Source organism: Fringilla coelebs (assembly GCF_963513975.1).
Source record: "Fringilla coelebs genome assembly, chromosome: 9".
In the NCBI taxonomy this organism is placed as follows: Eukaryota; Metazoa; Chordata; class Aves; order Passeriformes; family Fringillidae; genus Fringilla; species Fringilla coelebs.
In genome coordinates this window covers 4088105-4108554 of record NC_140067.1, presented here as the reverse complement: position 1 = coordinate 4108554, position 20450 = coordinate 4088105, and the positions used below count along the sequence as shown (strand labels likewise).

General features: G+C 41.7%; 1 protein-coding gene across 4 annotated transcripts in view; it reads right to left on the bottom strand.

Annotated features, from left to right (window-relative positions):
- The window catches only part of DAB1 (DAB adaptor protein 1), a gene marked incomplete at both ends in the record, with an annotated part of 98625 nt that overhangs the window by 50106 nt on the left and 28069 nt on the right, over positions 1–20450 (bottom strand). For all 4 annotated transcript variants that reach the window (XM_084211023.1, XM_084211025.1, XM_084211024.1 and 1 more), the window contains 2 exons: positions 1125–1223; positions 3464–3603. In XM_084211023.1, coding sequence (XP_084067149.1) covers positions 1125–1223; positions 3464–3603 — 239 coding nt within the window. The remainder of the gene's footprint in view (positions 1–1124; positions 1224–3463; positions 3604–20450) is intronic.

Genomic DNA, 20450 nt, shown 5'->3' with positions numbered 1-20450 from the left:
ACATCTGCAAGGTGGATTTCAGGGTTTCATTCTAAGCCTCAGTGGGTGAGTGACAGGTTTACTATAAGGATGATATAGTTATGTCAGATTTAGAGTGTGGGATGTCAGAGCTATGAAATGAAGGAGACTGTTCCCATGTCCCCAACCTCACTTTCTGCAGACAGGAGAGTGAGCAGGATGCTGCAGGAGAGGCAGCTGGAATAAAGCTTTGTTTCTAAAATACATCCTCTTTTCCCTCTTCATTCTAGAAAAAATCCCAGTGTTTGAGAAACATCCAGAGACAAGTGCAAAAGGAATACACTTTCTCTTTCCTCTCTTTTATTTCCCCAATAAAAGGCTTTAATCTCAGGAAAACAACTGTGGCTGGGGTGCAATTTGCACTGACAGCCCTAGTTCTGACATTTCCTATTTTTTGTAACCCCAGCAATGCCCTCTGAAGCGCAGCTTTTGCATGGATACTTTACACAACACATCCCAAATGAGCTTTTCATTACTAACTACTCGTATTATGTATCAGTGAGCTCAATGACATTGATTTTCTAATAATATAAATTAGCTGGCAAAGATAATTTCATCTATCATCAGTAGGGTTTTATTTCTGGCACCGTGTTAAATAGTTAATCTTCCAAAAGATTAAATCAAGAGCTTTTTAAAATTCAAGGCAGAGCTTAAACTGCTGTAAAAATCTTCTTAATTATGATTAAAACAGTTTGTGTGTTGTTGCTTTATATCCAAGTAGTGTAATGTTTTGCTTAGGTTTCTTCTTTTAGAGCAATTTAAAAAATCAAACATGGTATTGCTGTGGCAGAATCTGTGTAAGGCATGAAAGTCTCTGCAACTTCCTCCACCAGATGCTACTGGGGAAGTTGCTGCTTCACAGAGACAACTTCAAATTTTCCAGTATCTTTTACCTCTCATTCCATAAAAAATGTAATTTTTATATCACTGACAATGCAGAAGCTACACTCTACAAGTGATCTAAGGGACAATAACCCTTTATCAAATTTCTGAGATGCTTCATGTGTGTTTGCAGCAGTGAGATTCCACTGCCCAGCCAGGAAATGCTTCTAAAGGAACCAGGGAAAGATTCAACTGTGCCCCAGCACACAATCAACTTTACTTACCCCTGTCTTTTCATCAAAGATTTTGATTCCCCCAAAGGAAACTGTTAAGAAGACTTTTTGTTTATGTTCTCCTTTCGATCGAGCCGCAGCAACAATTCCCTGTGCAAACAAAGAGCGGTTTTAGTTGGTTTCCTGACTCTCCCAGGTGCCACAGATTTATTTGTGCAAAATTCGCCACTTTTCTAGGAAAACTTAAATGTTTTCCAGGAACAGCCCCCTCCTTACTTCTGGCTTTCTCCTTTTTTTCAAGGTACCACATCTCTTTATGCTACCCAGAGAGCATTTCAAATGTGCTCCCACTTCCAACCTCTGCACTAGCTAATCCTCCATGAAATTTGTTTTCATGGAAGCTGAAGGTCATTTCTAGCGCACTTTTCCCAGCTATAAGCTGTTCTATTTATTTATTTTTTAAATAGGAAAAAAACCCAGCAAGTAGAAGAGGACAGAAAAAGCCAATTAATTTAGCTTATTTCACATTCATCTAGCACAAGCAAATTGAGTTTTTTTCTAGAAGAAAACTATTCTAAAAATCAAACTACACCTATGCTGTGACAAACTAGTATTGAGGGTAATTTTTTTTTCAGGATCTCAGACCTTTACTTTGTAAGAGAACTTGCTGATACCATCCCATGCATTATTCTCCCACAGCAGAATTAGACCAGTAACTTCTGTTTCCACTTTCTCAGGAGCCTGCCCTGACCAGTAACACTGAACTGAGATCAAATATAATCAGCTGTACTCCTAAATGAAATGAAAATATTTAGACTTTATCTGGTTCTCTGCAATTCCAATGTTTCAAGAACAACTAACTTAAATTTTAAGATGTTCATGGCTTCCATTACAAGGATCTGATGTTGAACCCCCCCAAGACTTTATAGGTGGCCTCAAAATTCATGGTATGGAACACTGGATTTCCAGAATCCATGAATTAATGCTCTGCCCTCAAAATGAATTTCTAAGACTCCCTTCCTTTAACAGTTTTAGTCATTTCCCAGTAGTGTTTAGATCAATCTTGCCACCTGCAAACAGGTATTATGCACCTGGGAGATGTGGAAATATTAATCCATGGAGGAGAGAGACAAAAAGGCTTGTGCAGCAGAACAGTGACAACTCTCCCCATAGTGCCAGGAGCTATGAAATTATGAGAAACACCCAGCACACATTTAAATCAGGCAGGAGTATTGTGGCTGATGTGACACATCAACAGAGCAACTTTTGGAGCGGATTAATTTCTGCCTGCCACAAAAGTGATTTGTAAATTATCTCCCAGATCTTGCTTTTAGGTTGTTGAACCACAAGCTGAGTGTCACCCCATGCTGTTTCCCTAATGAGTAACTCATTCCTCCTGGATGGACTGGAACCCTGTGAGCTGGTAGTGTACCAGACATTATATAATGCTTTCTCCTCCTGAAAACCAGCAATGGAAAATCCATCAGGCTGGGGAGAGGGCTGGGAAGGAAATAAAAGGGAAATAAAAGGGGAAAAGCAGCAGAGGGCTTGCTGCTAGACCTGGTTTGTAACCCTGCAATGCAGAGGGGAGATGGGAAGTGAACAGCCAAGAGTGCACTCCAGGAAACCACAACCTCCCCTCCCTTCCTTCCTTCCCAGTGACCCAAACTCTTCCACACGTCCCAGGGTGAGGGACAGAATGATCCTACAGGAACTCTCATTCTCTGAGAGAGACTGAGCCACAGAGGGATGTCTGTCAGGTCCAGAGAGCCACCCTTGACACCACTGGTATTTCAGACTCTACATTCCAACCTTACACCCAAGTCTGCCCTTGCCACAGCTTCATTTCATCCCCAAAACTCCAGGGACTCCTCTTTAGGTTCTCATGCGCCATCCTCTCAGTGCACTGCCTGATTTTGCAACACATCAGCCCTTCCATTGCTGGTGCAAGACACTCTCCTCCCAGGAGGACACCAGTTCCCCTAAATCTGGCAAATCTGGCTGCCTACACCCGTCACTCACAGGAGGTAACAGCCAGAGGCAGTGCTGTAGTTGATTAGAAATGTCATAGAAAATGCTCTGATATCCCATTTTCCTCCACAGTCATTTACTTCCCCTTTTGCATAATAAAATTATTCAATTTGCAGTGTGTTGTTTGTAATTTGTGGACAAATTGCAGTGGTGTCAATCACGGAGTAACTACAGAACTGAGAGATAATGTATTAAAATTAAACCAGGATAAGCAATACCAGGCAGGAGTTCATGCAAAATTGACTGATTTCAATACATAATTAACCAGACGAAGGCTCAGTGTCATGAAAGGAGAATGAGTGCAAGTTCAAGCGGAATTTTACTCCATTTGACTGTAACATTGAAAAGTTTCACTGCACCTTGAGCTTCATCATGGAGTCCTGGCATAACTTGTCCCCTCGGGCAGCAGAAACCTCATCGATCCCGATCAGCTTGGCCTTGTAGCGGACACCGTCACCTTTGAACCTCTTTATCAAAGTGGCTTCGCTGCGATCCTGACCTGCAAACACGACATGGACGTGAGGATACTCACAGCAGGGCAAAGAGAAACAAGTGAAGCAACACAACCAAGTGGCAAATCAGGTCTAACTCCAAACATTTCACTGGATTAGAAGGAAATGCTCACTCGATAAAACCTTTTGGCCTCGCTACCCCAAAGGAATTTGCAGTGGAACTGTTGACATACAAAATCTCCAGGACACAAATTAGGTTTTTACCTAATTTGTAAAGTAAGAGATAAACCTGAATCACAGCTCGTGGATCTGAAAGCCTCAAGCTGCTTCAAGGGAAAATACAGGTTGGATATTAGGAAAAAAGTTTTTTACAGGAAGGGTGATAAAGTTCTGGAACGGCTGCCTGGGGAGGTGGTGGGGTTCCCATCCCTGGGTGTGTTTAACAAAGCCTGGATGTGGCACTGGGTGCCAGGGTTTGGGTGAGGTGTTGGGGCTGGGTTGGACTCAGTGATCTTAAAGGTCTCTTCCAACCCTGTGAATTCTCTGAAAACTTGTGATCTGTATGAGTAGTTTTAATCCCAAGACACAGGAGAATTCTACATTTTACAGACAAAACTCTAACAGAAACATGCTACTATTTCCCTACAAAATGACTCATCCAAGCACTGTTTACACTATTAACACTTGAAAGGTGGAAAACCAAAAACCAAATTGTATTGTTTGTCTGTAGAATACTGATGCTTTGGAACTCCTGGTTCTACCATTTTTGCACATAAACATACACAGAAATAACTGACAAAGGCTGCTCTTGCAAGCTCACCCTGAGAAGCTTAAAAAAAGGCAAAAAATATGTTTCTTAATAAAAATGCTTGGATTTTAGTTCTCTCTTTTGTCTGCAATTTTACTTTCATTACAGTAGTAGCAGTAGAGTAGTAGTAGTAGTAGTAATAGTAGTAGTAGTGGTAGTATTTAAACTATTAAACTATTTTTATCTCAACCCCCACATTCTTTCAGTTTTACCCTTCCAATTCTCTTCCCCCCATCTATGGGGGAGTGAGTGGCTGCAGGGTGCTTTGTTGTCATCGTACCTGAATTACCTGAACCACATGACTGTGACACCACAGCAACCCACAAAAAAGACATCTTTGTCAGGAAAACTTTCCCCCCCTTCCCTGAGTATCTGCAGAACAGTTTTTACTGTGTCTCAGGTGGAAGAAAAATGTTAGTTAGGGAATCAGTCTTCCTAAAATTGATTAAACATATATTTTGCAGCTGCCTGTGGAATTTTTTGCTAGGATCTCAAAAAAACCCAGGAGTGAGCTGTAAATAACTGCAACCAAACAAACAGCAGCCAAAGCACAAAGAAGCAGGCAGAACAGTGAGATATTACACAATTTTCAGTTTCTTGGACCCAACAGATTTCTCAAAAAAAACCCCTTCCCTAAACATGGACAGACATTGCTAAAATTTACACTATTGCCACCTAAGGGCTCTGGTCAGATTCTCCCAGCAGATGTAAAAGAATGAACCAGAAACCAGAGTCTGATATAAAGGAGTCACAGGTCAGGAACTAGTCTTAGTCTACATTTGAGAATTCTGGCCCAAACTTTCTCCAGAGCTCATTCTTATTTAAAAAGTCAGATTAAAGCACTAAAAAAATAGCATCATTAATATAATACATTTTATTAGTATATGAAGATTAATATAATCTGACACTGTACAGCTGTTTATTGATAAGAAGTAGTACAGAAGCTTTGGGGAAAAAATTTATTTTGTTTTGCATTTCTGTTAAAAGCACCTTCATTAGCAGTCAACACTTTGGCCAACTTTGCTAATTTACACACTTATCAAGTTGATCAGCCAGTTGGGTTCTGAACTATGGAATTAAGTCTTTACAATACCATTATGAGTACAGATGACCAGCTAAGAGCACTTCCAAATGAAGATATTAATTTGATTCCCTTCCCCTCAGAGTCAAGCACTGGGAAATAATGATGGATTAAATGTATATTAAGAAAACAGAGCTATTTTAAGATTTTGAGATCTTCAAGTATGTTTGAGCTCACAAATACCATTTCTTTCAATGAAAAACATCAGCTCGGAGCAATGTTTTAATCCCTCATTTGCAGCTTTTCAAAAATAAGGAGGCTCTGAAGTGCTGCTGTGATAGTTCAGCAGCCACCCAAGTGTTTCCCTTGATTTCTTCTCACCCCTCAAAATAACTGTGCAGGGCTGAAACTTCACGCTCTGATATTATCTTGTATTTAAAAGAAATAAAAAAAAAGGCAAATGAGACACAAGTGATGAATCAGAAACTCTCAGCAGTGCTAATATCGTTCCCCAGGGAAACGTCAAGGCAGATGTTGGCACCATCAGCTAGAAACAATGAGAAACCATTTCCCACTTTCAGCCTCTGGAGCGGGGCAGGAGGGAAAACATCTGGAGACACAACAAAGCACAACAATAACAGTGGACTTTTCCATATGTCTTTTATACTTGCAAAGACATCCTGTTGATTTGTATTAAACACGATCCAATTCCAACAGCTTCCTTACCCGAAATTTCCAACTTCACGCCTCCGTTAGAGCCAAAGGCAGCTGTGAGCTGACAGCAGGAGCATGTCAAGTGTTCAAGAATCTTTTCTGGGTCCAAGTCGTGACTGTGACCCTGCATTCATCTGTTATTTTAACATTTTTACTTATTTCAACCTCTGCTGTGTTTTACTGCACGTAACTAAATCCCTGCCATTAACAGCCCACTCAAACACAACTTACGGCCGCGTCTGCTTCGGCACAAGTCCCATGTCAATTATGACCCAGATTAGGCAGGATGAAGTGCTTTTGGGATAAATGACTGGGAAAAATCATCAGCCTGAAAATGATGTAGATATTTGAAACCACGGTGGAAGCTGTAAATTGCTGGAGACTACAAATTCATCCGTGAAACCCCAGAGCATATGTCCCGTGCAGAGCACGCAGAGCGCACACGCACGCTGCCCTAAATTGTGGGTCAGCCATCTGCAAGCCACCACTCCTCAGCACACATCCACATCTCCTCTGATCTGTATTCACCCATATTCCCAAATTTTGGTGCTGAAAATTCCCTACCTGCTTGGGAAATGACCACGTGACACTGTCAGTGCAGATGATTTTACAGCACCCATGAGGTGTGTGAGATTTATGGGAGGGTGATATTTCATTTGAACCCGGGACACTTTGGAAAGTAGATAGTCCAGACTGTCATAAACATCTCACCATTGAAACAAAAAAGGGTGGGGTTTTTAATAACAGCTCTTGAACGAGGTTCTTTCTGTATTTGAAACTGCATAAATAAGAGCTGCCTGAATTACGAGGCTGTAATTCTTCCCAGGCTTCAGAGGAGGGGGAGTGAGAATACTAAACCACTAAACCAGAGGCTGTGCCCCTGCCAGGAACACGCCCAGGGAAGTGAATCTTTCCTTCCATGCAACAAGCAGAGTCAAGCTTTGCTCTTTTGCAGCTTCTGCTTTTATCAGGGAAGCTCTGCTGTCAAGCCTGGCTCTCCAGCCATCCCTGCAACCACACTGGATGGGTCCCAGCCTCTGGAAGGAAAATTATTCTGGATACAGGGATGCACTTACTGCCAGAGCTGAGTTTTATTTCAATACTTTGAAGCCACATCTTGGGGTTAGGTAACATCTCCATGGTTCGAAGAGGTTTCCATAAAACCTGTGAAGGTTTTATGGAACACTGAAGCTTGAGATCAGAAATCATTTATTAGGCCATGATCTGCAGCAAAATTAGAAGCCATATTTAATGACAACCACTCCTGTCTCCACAACATATTTCCTGAAATCTTGTTTTAACAATTCTTAACTGGAGAACAGCACCAATGCCAAACCATTCTGGGTAAGCAGCTGATGTCCACTGTAGCTGTTCACCTGTCCCCTGCACAGGGAGCAACATCCCCAGAGCTCTTCTTCAGAAGACCAGTACCTTCACACCATTCTCAAATGATCCTAAATTAAATGTCTGTATCACAACTATTCGAGATCAGTGGGTACTTTCCAACCAATGGTTTGCTCTAAAATGCTTTCATAGTCTGTTTTTCATAAGCAGAAGGATTTTCATAAGAAAAACCCAGGCATTTGTTCCCAACTCAACACAAGCAATTTACAATCCAAAATGGAAGGTTATCAAAATTAAAATAAAATTGATTCTCATGCCACAAATGGAGAAAAAATGCAGACACTAAAAACCCACTAAGAATTCATACAAATTCAGTTTAAAAAGGTGATCACTTTTAATTAGAAAATGTGCTGATCTTGATCCAGGGAAAGATTTGTTTGCAGTGTAAAGATTTATAATCCTCAGAGACCCTTAAAATGTAAATGTAAGAGTAATTATTTCATTTTTATCTACTTTTCTAGATGTCACCACACACCCTGGAGCTGTACATGTTCCAGCTGGACCCCCTGCTTCTTTGTGAGAAGGAAAACATGATCTTTGCTGCAGAGCTGTGACATTGCACTTGGACCTTCACACTCTTTTAAGAGAACAATAAATGCCCAGAGCTGGGTGATGCAATGTCCTCCCAAGCTGCCATATGAAGTGGAGAGAGGCTGAGCAGCATGATCAGCATTAAGGTACTTTATCCATCTCACTAAAGCTGCTGCAGAAGTCCTAAATAAGGTCTGGAATGCAGTCAATCATTTTTATTCAAGGCTTTATATCTTAATTAAACTGAGATTTCCTCAAGCAAGATGGAGACAGCCCCAAACCCAAACCCCAAGTGCCTCAAGTCCAGTCAGTCCCAAGGGGTGGCTGGCAGGCAGTCCAAGAGGGAGAGGAGTTGTTGTGGAAGATCCAGGATGGAGCAGCCCGAGCTGAATTCCAGAGGTGCTCCTGGGGCTGTACCCAACACAGGCACAGGGGCTCCTTGGGAAGCTGCACCATCTTTGGCACCAAGAGGGAGAGATGTGTTTGTGTCAGGTTCTGTGGCTCTGACACTGCTCTGAAGCCTGCAGCTCACCCCAGGTTTGCTTGTATCCTCACTCGTGGTACATGCCAAGGACTACGCCTGATTCCAGCTCTCAGCCCCACAGAACACCAAGCTAACACTGTATTAATATGCTAAAGTTTAGAGCAAATGTTGTTCATCCTCCCAGGGGATCTGTAAGTGAGTCTATTTCATAAATAGAAAAATAAAATAAAGCAAAGCCCTGCTGCAGTGAGAGCACTGTTGCTCTTTCTGTCCTGCCCACAACACACTCAGCATTCCTCGTAGCACCCGCTAATCTAAACCAATAACCCTGGAAATGGCTATATCCTTTATTTAAATGTGTGAAGCCCTCAGGGCATAATCTGAATTTCTTGATTTTACGACTGTAAAATATATAATGATATTATCACCAAAGTCAATAACATGCTCCTGGCAATCAATTCGCTGAAGAACGACACAGTGCTTGCTGTCTTTTCTTTTCTCCTTCTTTTCTAACTAATAAACTGTCAAAGTTGTATCCATTCAAATTATGCACACATTCAAATGATAAACCTGAAATAACACCTCCTCCTGTATCACAGGGCTGAAAAACAATCCCATACACACTTATAAACAGCTTACATCTTCCTGGGGCAATTAGCATTTTTATGGGTTTTTATGGCATCAACGCAGCGGAAAATACAAAACACTGTGGTGCAGAATGACCTCTGAGATGCCACACAGACTGAAGACTCCTAAATTAATTGCTAAGTGAAAGGTATTTCCCATTAGCTGTGCATATATATGCACCTAAATATATATATATACATGCATAATCTTATCTATTTGCAGATATACGCACACATGATGCACAGGTTCGTTTGGTGTCAATTATCCCAAGAAAACTCACAGCAATTTTAATCAACTACAGATTTCCCTAGAAAAAAGCCCCTAAGTACATAAGCAGGTGTAAAAGAGAAAATATTCACATGCAATTAAATGTGCCTTTCAGTACAGCAGGAACTAAAAGGAATCATGAAGATAACTCTGATTATTCTGCTTGAGAGCACATTTTCTTCAGTGCCTTCACAGAACCTCAAGACCAACACAGAGGGCTCAAAATGGTCCATCACACAAAGGGATGGATCGTGATACCACAAACCCAGGAATTCTTTCTTCATAACCATAAAAAAGTTCAGTGCAGAATGTTGATTTGGGGTTATAAAGCTGAGAGCCCCACACAAGTTCTCAGATTCTCCTGGCATCTGTTAATATAATTCCTGCAATTTTCTCCTAGAACTGGGAACTAAGAGTTGCTGGGTCATTCCACAATGTCTTTAGGAGCATGACTGCCCAACCCTCTGGTGGGCATCCACAGATCTGCCACAGAAAAATAAAATCCTTTTTCTCTTTGAACATAACATTTTAGAAAAGAAACTACATTGTACCTAGCAGTCTACATGCTCAAAATTTAACCTTCTGGTGTCAGCACTAGCATTCTCTACCAATATTTCTCAAATGAGCTTCTTGCAATTAGCCATTTTAAACTCTTTTTTTTTTCTTTAAAAAGGACAGATACTTGAGAGTTTAATTTCAAGATCAATACTTCATCTCAAGTGACCAGAGCACAGTCGCAGCACGATATGCTCATGACATCAAGCACTGCTGTCTTTTAAATGAAGACATACTTTGGATTTCACACTTTATTTCAGTGATAAAGGCTAATCCCTAGCAGCTCAAAAAACCTACTGATGGAGTGAAACACAACCTGTTTATGGGGACACCACCCTAAAAAGCATGTTAAAATTTTGTGAGGAATAAGCACCTCTTTCTATGTAAGTGCCTGTACAAAAGCTTGGTTACAGGATATGGGCACAACCCGAGGGCAAACTTCTCCTTTCATCAATTGATAGGAAATCTCCTAAAAAAGTCTGCAAGGTGCTGTTCTGGGGTGCTTTAAATGCCCCGTTTTGACAGCAACACAATTTGTCCTGAACAAAAAGATTGAGAATACTTCTAGAGAAAATGATAAACCACGTAAAGAGGGGACAGAGAAACCACTCCAAAGGCTCAATGAACTTCTATTATGGTTTAATTTAAAAACATTACCTCCAATTTTAAGCACAGATAAAGGCTCTCCAGGAAAACTCAATCATCATTCAGGCTATCATCTCAGCAGTACTCCCCGATTGTTCAGCGCTGCTGTTCACAAAACCTCAAACTGAGAGATTTTATGGCTTCTGGCATTATTAGCCTGAGAATTACTGTACTTGGAGGCACCTACACAGCCCCACTCCTAGAAACAAGTCTCCTCTGCAAGGAAATAAGATGTTCCCATATTATTTGCTGTCCTTGATCAGCTTTATAAGCAGAGATGTTGTTCATCAGGTGACAGCGACTGCACTTGTCAAGTTTTTATCGTAACACTTAATCCAAGATGAACATGATGTACATTTACCATCTCCAAAGCAAAATGGTTCCATGGACTGGATTAAATTATCTATTTATACTGCAATGAAGTCCACGTGAGTATGTCAAGGGAAGGGTTCTGCCATTTACAGAGGAGGCCTCAGTATAAAATAATGTTTGATTAAAACTTGGGACAAATCTCAGTGATGGAGAGCCTGGGCCGAGCACCCGGGAGAAGGCAGTGATTGAGCACCCAGGCTCCATGGGCAGATGACAAAGCACTCATTTTCCTTTTAGCCAGAAGGCTCACTGATCAATTTTATTTTCTTAGATGGTTTTTGAGATGACAGAATATGGGCACATCTTCAGACACAGAAATGACCAAAAGCTGAATGTAATTAAACTTCCTTTCAGCCTCTGTACCATGCAAGTCTTCATAAATCTTTGAAAGTCATTTTGTAAAGGAGCCTTTTGCAGGCTGTGTGTAGAAGCAGCTGAAATTCCAAATTTTACATTGATTTAAAGTGAACTGAGACCCTGCAATAAAACTTCATTTTGGGGTACTAACCTTGTTCAGCAAACCCCAGGGAATGACCAGAAGTGAAACCAGGGAACTTGGCAGTCCATTTTCTGCTGTTAGAGAATTAAAATTATGTTTTCTGGACAACCAGAGGGGAAGGGCAAAGACAGGTATTTGTGGACTCTCCTCTTAGGAGACAGAAGACAGTTTAGCAATCTTTGTTCACCTAATGTTTTAAAGCTTGGGTAAATGTTTAAATCAAACAGACATCAAAATGTCAGGTACATAAAGCCCTTGGGAAAACAGGGTCATCAGCTGTTTTATTCCTTACCCGCTTGCCTGGGAGTCAGTAGCTGTTTCTGAGCTCAAACCAGCTAAGGAAAGGTAACTGATGTTACAGTGATCCTTAATTTGCATTGATATGTGCACTGCATTTGGATGGGGCATTGTAAAAGCCCAAGCACTCTGAAAACCAAAGGATCTGTTACAGCTGTACTCACATGAACGAGCAGAACAGTCCCAATGGGGCACTCAGCTGATACCATCTGCTGCCAAAATCTCTGTACATGACTTCCAAAGCAGCAAGGAGAGCCCAGTCCACAGGGACTGCTAAATAACCCCAGAATGTGTCATTTTCCCACCAAATCTGAACTTGATGGGGCAGAGGAAAGTCAGACAGAATTTTCTTTCCTTTCAAGATCCACCACAGCACTGAGAATCACCTTAAAGCAGATGAAAAATCAGCCAACACATGGAATACTGATCATTTACAAATAAGCATCTAATTAATTATTTTGGTATGTGAGCTTGCAACAAGATCCATAGAGTTGCTGGATCTCCCCGATTCCTCTTTAATCCCACAAGAACTGTAAGAGCTCAGAACTCATGAAAAAAATAATCAAGCTGTTTTTATGTGTCTCCCTATATCTGGCTTTAAGTATATAGTTTTCAAGAACAATTTTAATGAGACTTTCACTAATCCAGGACACAGACACACACGTTTACATGTGGAGCTCCAAAGTCATGTGAGACACACAAATTTGGAATTTATACTTCAAAGCCTACAAAATAGATTCTGTTGATGAGTTTACCAAAGAGTTTAGTTTTTGTTTTGTATAAAGAAAGAGAAAGGATGGAGAATCCGTTCACTTCATACAAATACCAGTTTCCTGTGCTGCCCTATGATAAATGTTAATTCCCCAGGACTATAAAAAGAGCAAGTTAAGAAAAGGTTATGCTCTGCTGATTAACATTCCCAAATTTCTCACACGTTCAATAAGAGAAAAAAATCTTTCCATTCAAGATAACTAATTACAGCCACTGAAGTCCCCAAAGACAAGAGCAATAGCCTGTAACAGCTAAAGCAGGAGGACAAAGCCATTCATTGATTCACACTTCACCCTCTCCTGTCACCATGTGCTCCCCCCTGCACCAGTGCTGTGAAATGGGGTACCAGGGCCACCTCTCCCCTGCCAGCCATCCCCTGTGTCAATGCAGAACTTCATCCTGCTGAAGGCTGATGTCAGTGCTCTGCAGAACATGCTGGGATCACACCAGGCTGGGAACATCTGCAAACTGCACAGGCTGGGGGCTGTGCTTGTGTTCCTTCACTGACTTCCTTTGATGCCTCAGGTTTTAGCTTTTCTATTTTTCACATTCTGTGCTGCTTTAGTGTGTAGTTCTAAGATTCACATCAGGGCATGGTGAGCTCTCTGCACAAAGCAGGGAGACAAAACAATTCCTGCTCCAGCTGGACACCAAGGACAAATGAGCCAAATCTCAGCCTCAAGAGCACAAACACCGTGGGCTGGAGAGAGAAAATCTAGAAGGATTGGACAATGAACTGCAAGGTGCAAATGGAGCAGAGCTGATCCCAGGGAGAGACCCCGTGCCCCATGTGCATTTTGGGGCCATTTTGGTTCATCTTGGGTGCAGCCCTGGCTGGGCTCTGGTGCTGCCCAAGGTGGGTGCATGGAGGAGATCCTTGGAATAAATCCCTGCTTTATTCTGGAGCTCTGCTCAGCCTCTGCTCTAGGGCAGCCTTCACAAGGCATCACCTTCCCAGCACAAATAAAGTCTCACCTAAATCACAGAACTTGGTCTTCTGGGAGAGAAGATGAAGGTCACTCTTGATGTATTAAATCTCCCCAGCCCCACCTCCAACATCCCTTAAACCCCAGAACCACTTCAGACCCCACTGAGCAAAGACTCCAGCAGAAAATGTCCATCCAACTGCAGAACAATCCTCATCTTTCTTCCAATGGAATCAGTGGCCCTGGGAATTACATCTGGATTATTAGTAGTTCTGATAATATTGGTGTAAAACTCACCTCTAGAATGTGCAGACCTGTAAGTTTCTGCCTTAAAAAGCTGGTTCCAAGGGCATGGCACTAAAGGCAGCATATGGCCTCAGAAGTGAACTATACACCCACCCTACAACACCTAGTCTCATGCAGAAAAAGGAAATAAATGAAAGTGTCATGCTAAAAAAAAACCCACGGTAAATAGGTGTCTAGAAATGATCTTAAGATCACATTAACTCAATAAGAAAAGCAGCTGCTATTTATTTTCTGTAGTCAAATGGAAATACCAGTATTCACCACATGGCAGTCAACAAAAAAAAACAAACCACTCTTTCCCCGCTGAAATTGTTCACATTTTGTTATCCAATGTTTCAGGAAGAAAATTATTTTCATTTTGGCTTCCCACTGCCTCTGCAACATCAGAGAATGTCTCTCCCTGCTGGAAAAACAATAGGAGGCAAAGAGGAAAGCAGCTTTTTTCCTGAGACTTTGGGCTAAAAAACGCCATCAATTTCAAAATTACAACAGTGGCAAAGTGCTTCTTTCAATCTGGTCCTTTCATTTTTGCCTCCTGCTGCCGTTCCTATTGTCAAAGTGGCAGCAGGAGGCAGGAATGAAAAGACTACTGCTGGCAGTCACCCTTGGGCAAACTGCTGACAAGAAGTAAAACACCCCTGTGCCAGACAGGATTCCAGAGGTAAGAAATTGGGGTTTGCACATCTCTGGTGTGTGCAAAGCCAGGGAAGATCAGCACATCAGGACAACTCCTCTGCTCCTAGAACTGAGCAGGCATCAAGGAACCAAAGTGTTTGGGTTGGAGCTCAGGAAACTGAGAGTGAATTGTTGGAAAAGTAAGGAAATACAATAAAAACAAACCAGTAAACCCCACCAGCTAACTCTACGTCAAGTAAGAGAAAAGGAAACTTTCCCCAACTGGGAAAACTTGGAGACTTTTTCAGCTATTGAGTAGATGGTTTCATTTTTAAGGGCACAGGGACCCAAGTGACCATGTCTAAATCCAAAAAGCCTACTGGTATGTGAGAAGAAGCAGGACAAAAGACCAAATCTGAGTGCTGAAATTTTTACAAATTTGAACACATTTTCTGAGCCACCTGCAGAGCAGCCCAGTGTTTCAGAGCTGGTCACTTGGAGAGCAATCAGAGAGAAATCACTACCAACCCTCCTCCAAACACTGCAAGCCAGAGAGAGGCTCCTAAAGCAGTGATTGTGACTAACCCAAGCAATCACTTCTGTCTCTTGCCCTTGGGTGAGGCTTCCAAAGAATCCAAATTCAACTGTAAATCAGTGTCCTGCAAACAGGACTCTCTTTTAAAATTATGCCTTTATTCCCTGAAAGGAGGAGCTCCATCCCCAGCTGAGCAGCACCTGAAGGGGTCTCTGCTTGCAGCCCACCACGCTGGGTCTGGCAGCTGGGCACTGCAAGGATGACTGAACTGCATCCTTTTTGGAAGAAATGTGGGTGCTAAAGGGACAATTTAACCTAATTCTAGGAAGTTTTAAGCAGCTGGAGCAAATCAAGATAGAGGATAGGAGCTGTGTCTCAGCCTGGCCCTGCTTCAGGCTTGGAAGAACAGATCTGCCAATATTACACACGTGGTTTTACTACCTTTGTGCTAACAAGGGTTCATTACAAGAAAGCAAAACGTTCCCCTGAAGACCTTGGGGAAAAAAGTCTGAACAAAGTCGACTTCAGCTGCAGAGATTCTTTGAAAACAGAGAAAACAACTGGGAAGTGAATAAAGGGGCTACTAAAATGGAATTGTTATTTTTCATTGCATGGACTTTATAAAAGGAGGGTTATCTTTGCTGAAACTGAGCCATAAAAAAGGTATTTTTCCCCCACTAGAAATAAAAGGCCAGATACTTTACAAATAAAATCACTATTATTACTTGTGCTAGAACTGAACAACAAAAACTTATGAAGCTTGAAAACTCTATTCTGTGCAATAAGCACCTAAAATGTTTCATCACCTGTGTTTGTTAAAACAATAAAGGAAGATTATTTTTTTACAGGAATCCATATAAACCTGAACTGAGAAGACTCTTTTCCCAAGGTCAGAGTTCTCTGTGAACATACAGAAAATTCTTGTCATATTAACTGAAAGGACACGCAGATAAAATCAGTCTGCTGAAATCAACACTTGGCATAAGGAGCAGCTGCAGGGGGAAAAGTAGATTCTATTTACACCATCAAAATATTACCAGATTTTTAAAACATTATTATTCCTCTTGCAGTTGTGCTTATCTTCTGAAAAGACCTGTCTATTTGGTGCAATACTCTCATTATTTGGCTGCTGATACCATCAAGATTTGCTGGCTATTTCTACCTCTCACAGATTCTTCGAGACCACGCTGAAAACACTGATCAAAAGATGCAGGAATCCTTCTCTGGACTGCACCCCAAGGCCTCCTCCATAACTTGCCTATAACTTACTCATTTACAAACAAAATTGACTGTGTCTAATCTCCGTGCAAAAAACCCAACAATCTAATAATTTAATGTCTGTATGCAGCTTAGAATATTATAAGATGGGGCATTGCGTTGCCAGGTTAGTCTGCTATTAGCTGGGGGATTCTCAAGCATCTGTCATGCAAAGTAGGTCAATTTCTAGCCATATAATTCTGATTATGTCAAAATATTTATTCATGAGTTTTCTAATTCAACGTACTTCAAATAAGTCATATTTATGTGAAGAAAAAAAAAAAAAACAACCCACATCTAAATTATGGTTGTTAACAACTGGTTATCACAGCTTCAAACATTCTGCTAATCCAGAGACGTGGAAAATGTTTTTTCCTTGCAATGTACTATGCAGTAACAGAATTGTTTTCATTTCCTATTTGCTGTTATTTTTAGTCTGGCTTCTCAAGAAAACAAGAGGAACACAGCCAGACACTCCCTGGGTGTTATGTGGGAATGTGCAGAGCAATGGAAACCCCCATCCTCCCTTCTCGTGCCTGGATTAACGCGTGAAGCTTCGGGCCAATTTCAGTCAAGTCTCATCTACATTAAGATTTTTGCACTTTACCAGGCAGGGGAAAAAGATGGTGCAATGGAAGAGAACCATCCTATGGATGGATGTGCTGAGGAGAGGCCTCACTTGAGCCTTGTCTTTCTTTAGAGCTTAGATCAACATGAAAACCAAAGAAACCAGGCTTCCCTGGCCCCTCAGTGCACGAGAGTCTTTCCATCAAAATGAAGATATTATTGGGGGGAAGGGGGGAGGATTTACAATGGATGTTTACAATGGATGTCATTATCCACATGCTCAACAAGATTTAATTCCTCCCAGGGAGAGACCAGGAATGACTCCAAGCTGCAGGCAACGCTCCTGCAGTACCAGGGAGATGGAAAAGTTCAAGGAATCAATGAACTTTTGGGATCAACCCATCTGCCATCTTCCACCATCCCACGCTGTTCCAAGCCCTGTCCAACCTGGCCTTGAACTCTTCTAGGGCTGGGGCAGCCACAGCTTCTCTGGGAATCACATCATGACCCTGCCAAGCCCAGCTGGTCACATAAATTCAAGAGCAAATAACAACTCCAAGGTTTTCAGTGCTGCTGCAACCAAAGAAAAGGTCTTCAGGATCTCCATTTCCTTCACTGCACTGACCTTGCTGCAGCATTCAGGTTACCTGTGGATTTCTCTTGCTTTTACCAGTCCTTGCTTTTATCACCACCCACGTGTCAGATTCCGCACTGTACCCACCACATCCCTATTAAATATCCTAAAAAAGGCTTGGCAGAAGTAAAATCTTTTAACTTCCCTCCCCATCTAAATGCTGCCTAAGCCTACACTTCATTTTTTAATACACTCCCAGGAGGTACAATGGAAATTGTATAGCATCATCATTCCTGAGGCAAAAAATGATGACCCTAATTCTTGTCTTTACTGCTTTTTCTTTCCTGCCATTCCAGCACCACACTGGAAAGTGAAAATGAAGAGACAGCACTCAGCAATGCCCAGAGAGAGGTGCAAAGGACACAGAGGCCACGTGCAGGTTCTCCTCCTCAGTCACCTGCAACAGCTAATGTGTATCTAAGATTCTTTACTTCCAGGAGAGAATGGAAGGAATGGCTTTACATTTCATCAGTTTAGGAGCTTTCCCCAAACAGAGAGAGTTTAAACCTTTTGGTGGTCACCTCTGTGCATGACCAAACCACCAGGTTGCCTCGATACACCTGAGCTGGAAAGGCTGAGCCTGAAAAAATCATGAGAGGATGAAATTCACCAACCGTGCAGCTCCTTTTATAAGATTTTAAATAAAAATATGTGTTTCTGGGGGCCATTTTAAGAAGCTATGCACAGATCTCGAGCCCTCTGACACCTGCAGGAGCTGCAGAAAATCACTGCAGCCATCACTCCCATGTTTGATGGAGTATGCAAAGAGCTATGTCCTGTCAGTGACCTTTTTAATCAAAAGGAAGAAAAGGGGGGGCATTAACACTTTTAAATGCTTTCAGTTGCCAAGGTCCTAATATTAATTTTCTAAACATTCTTCCACCCAGGTAATTAAACCACGATCTGAGTTTCCTTTGTGTGGCTGCTTCTCATGCAGGGATTTAAATGCTATGTTTTGTTTCATCTGTAATGGTTTTCCCTTAGACCTTTCTGGTGGAGGCTGTGGGCATTCAGTGTAATCTGATTGTTGATTACATCCACAGCATTTATTTCAAGGCCTGTTGGGCTGGTTTGAAAGAATCACAATGGTGGCTAACAAGTCTAATCTCAGAACTATCATTTAAAAAAAGCTCTTTCAAGGTTTAAATGCCAATTCTTTCTTCAGTCACCCTCCTACATGATGCCCCCCACAAAAACCCCATTTGATATTAAAAGCATCAACACTGACCCTGATATCAAAATATAAATTTAGGTGTTAAAACCTATTTCTACTGTGTAGATTTTATAGTTAGGAGACTACTGTTATGTCAAAAACCCCTCACATTTTAGAAAAATTAACAATGCAAGACAAGGCAAGTTACAGCAGATGTTGTAAGATGAGGAAGACTTCATCCTTGGAATCATATTTTGACAAGCAGAAATTTAAGTGTCATGCAGAACTTGGGCAAACTCTGCCACTGCCTTTTGGTGGTGTGTGCTGCCCATCCTTCACTCACACAAATTTCAAGTTCCTTGCCTCCAACCTTCCTGAGGGAAATGTGTGGCTTGGATTTTGTTTCAGATGATTCCCAGCTCTGGGGCCCTCAACATGAGAAGGACTTGGAGCCAGTCCAGGGGAGGTCACAGAGATGCTCTGAGGGCTGGAGGATGCACAAAAAGGAACTCACACGTGCAGGACTGGCCTTGGTCAGGAGTGAGCTGACTAAACATCCGTCTGAATAATGCCACTGCTCAGCAAAGGAGTCAATAATAGCAGACAAAACAGGATTCATTTCATCAGCCATGTATTTCTCTGATTACCACAAACAAAGAAACGGGATTGTATGACAATTTGGAGAGCTTGGTAAACTTCAGCAGTGCCTTGTAATGAAGCCTTGGCAAAGAAGTAAGTGATATTCAAAGATTTTTCGCACTGAAGTGGTGTAAACACAGTTTCCACTTTTAGAAATGTATCCTAGCAACTCATAGGAATGGTTTTAAAAGACAGCTGGACAAAACCATAATTTGGAATAAAACCAGATGTAACTGCTAAACCAGCAAGTCTGGTGATCCCAAGCTGGTGCTGCGGCACCAGCTCAACTGTGATTCAAGATGTTGAGGAAAGAAACACCAGGAGAAACAGATGTTTGAAAGCTAACATCTGCAGGATGCACTAAAAGAGATGCATCAGAGTAGGTGCAAAGGATTGTGAATTTTGTATTCCTTTGTCACTGACGTAGAAAATCTCTTTGGCTTTCAGTAGCAAGGCCTGTTGGACATGTGCCTCCTGATTCACATTTGCATGACATTAGGCAGAGGTGCAGGATGCATGACTGGATTTGATGTATCAGAAGCTCACTCAATTCCATTGCAAATCAAAAAAAAAAAAAATCAGTTTTTCAGGACAAAGCTGAATGAAAGGACTTGTATGATAATGCACAGACCTTGATTAAATAACCATAATTCAGTAGTGATATTCTGCTGGCATCACAGCAAGGAAAAACGTTCACAGAATCAACCATGAATGCAAAAAGAGGCTAAACTGTCTTCCAGGTTAGTATTGGGACTCCACTGCATTATTGGCAGTGGAGATAAACCATGTTTAGATACAGCAGGTCATGTTTTAAAGCCCTCCAAGAAGCTCAAACACAAGAGCAGAACACCCCACTCCTGAGATGGAAACAGAACAGCCCTCAGGATATGCCCAGTTCTGCTGTGGGATTAGTTTGCTTTCCAAGCCCTGTTTACATGTGAACTACAACACACAGCACACAGAGAATAATTAACTATCAGGCTGTAAACTCAGATACCATGGGGTTATTATCTTAGTCATAAATCTTTGCAACTGCAGCCAAAAGTGGCTGTGACAGGCAGCAGGTTCCACAGGTGAGCCCAGATCCTGATCTGGTGTTCAAGAACTGAGCAAGAGATTCTTGGGGGAGGGGGAAGAGTTGGGTCATTTTTAGGGGTTAAGGTTGTTTTTTCACCAACACCTAGCATCCATCCCCCTGGGCAGCTTAGTTATCAAGGAGAAGGTGTTATACTGAACATCTAATGGGTAAGATTATTTTTAACCACCA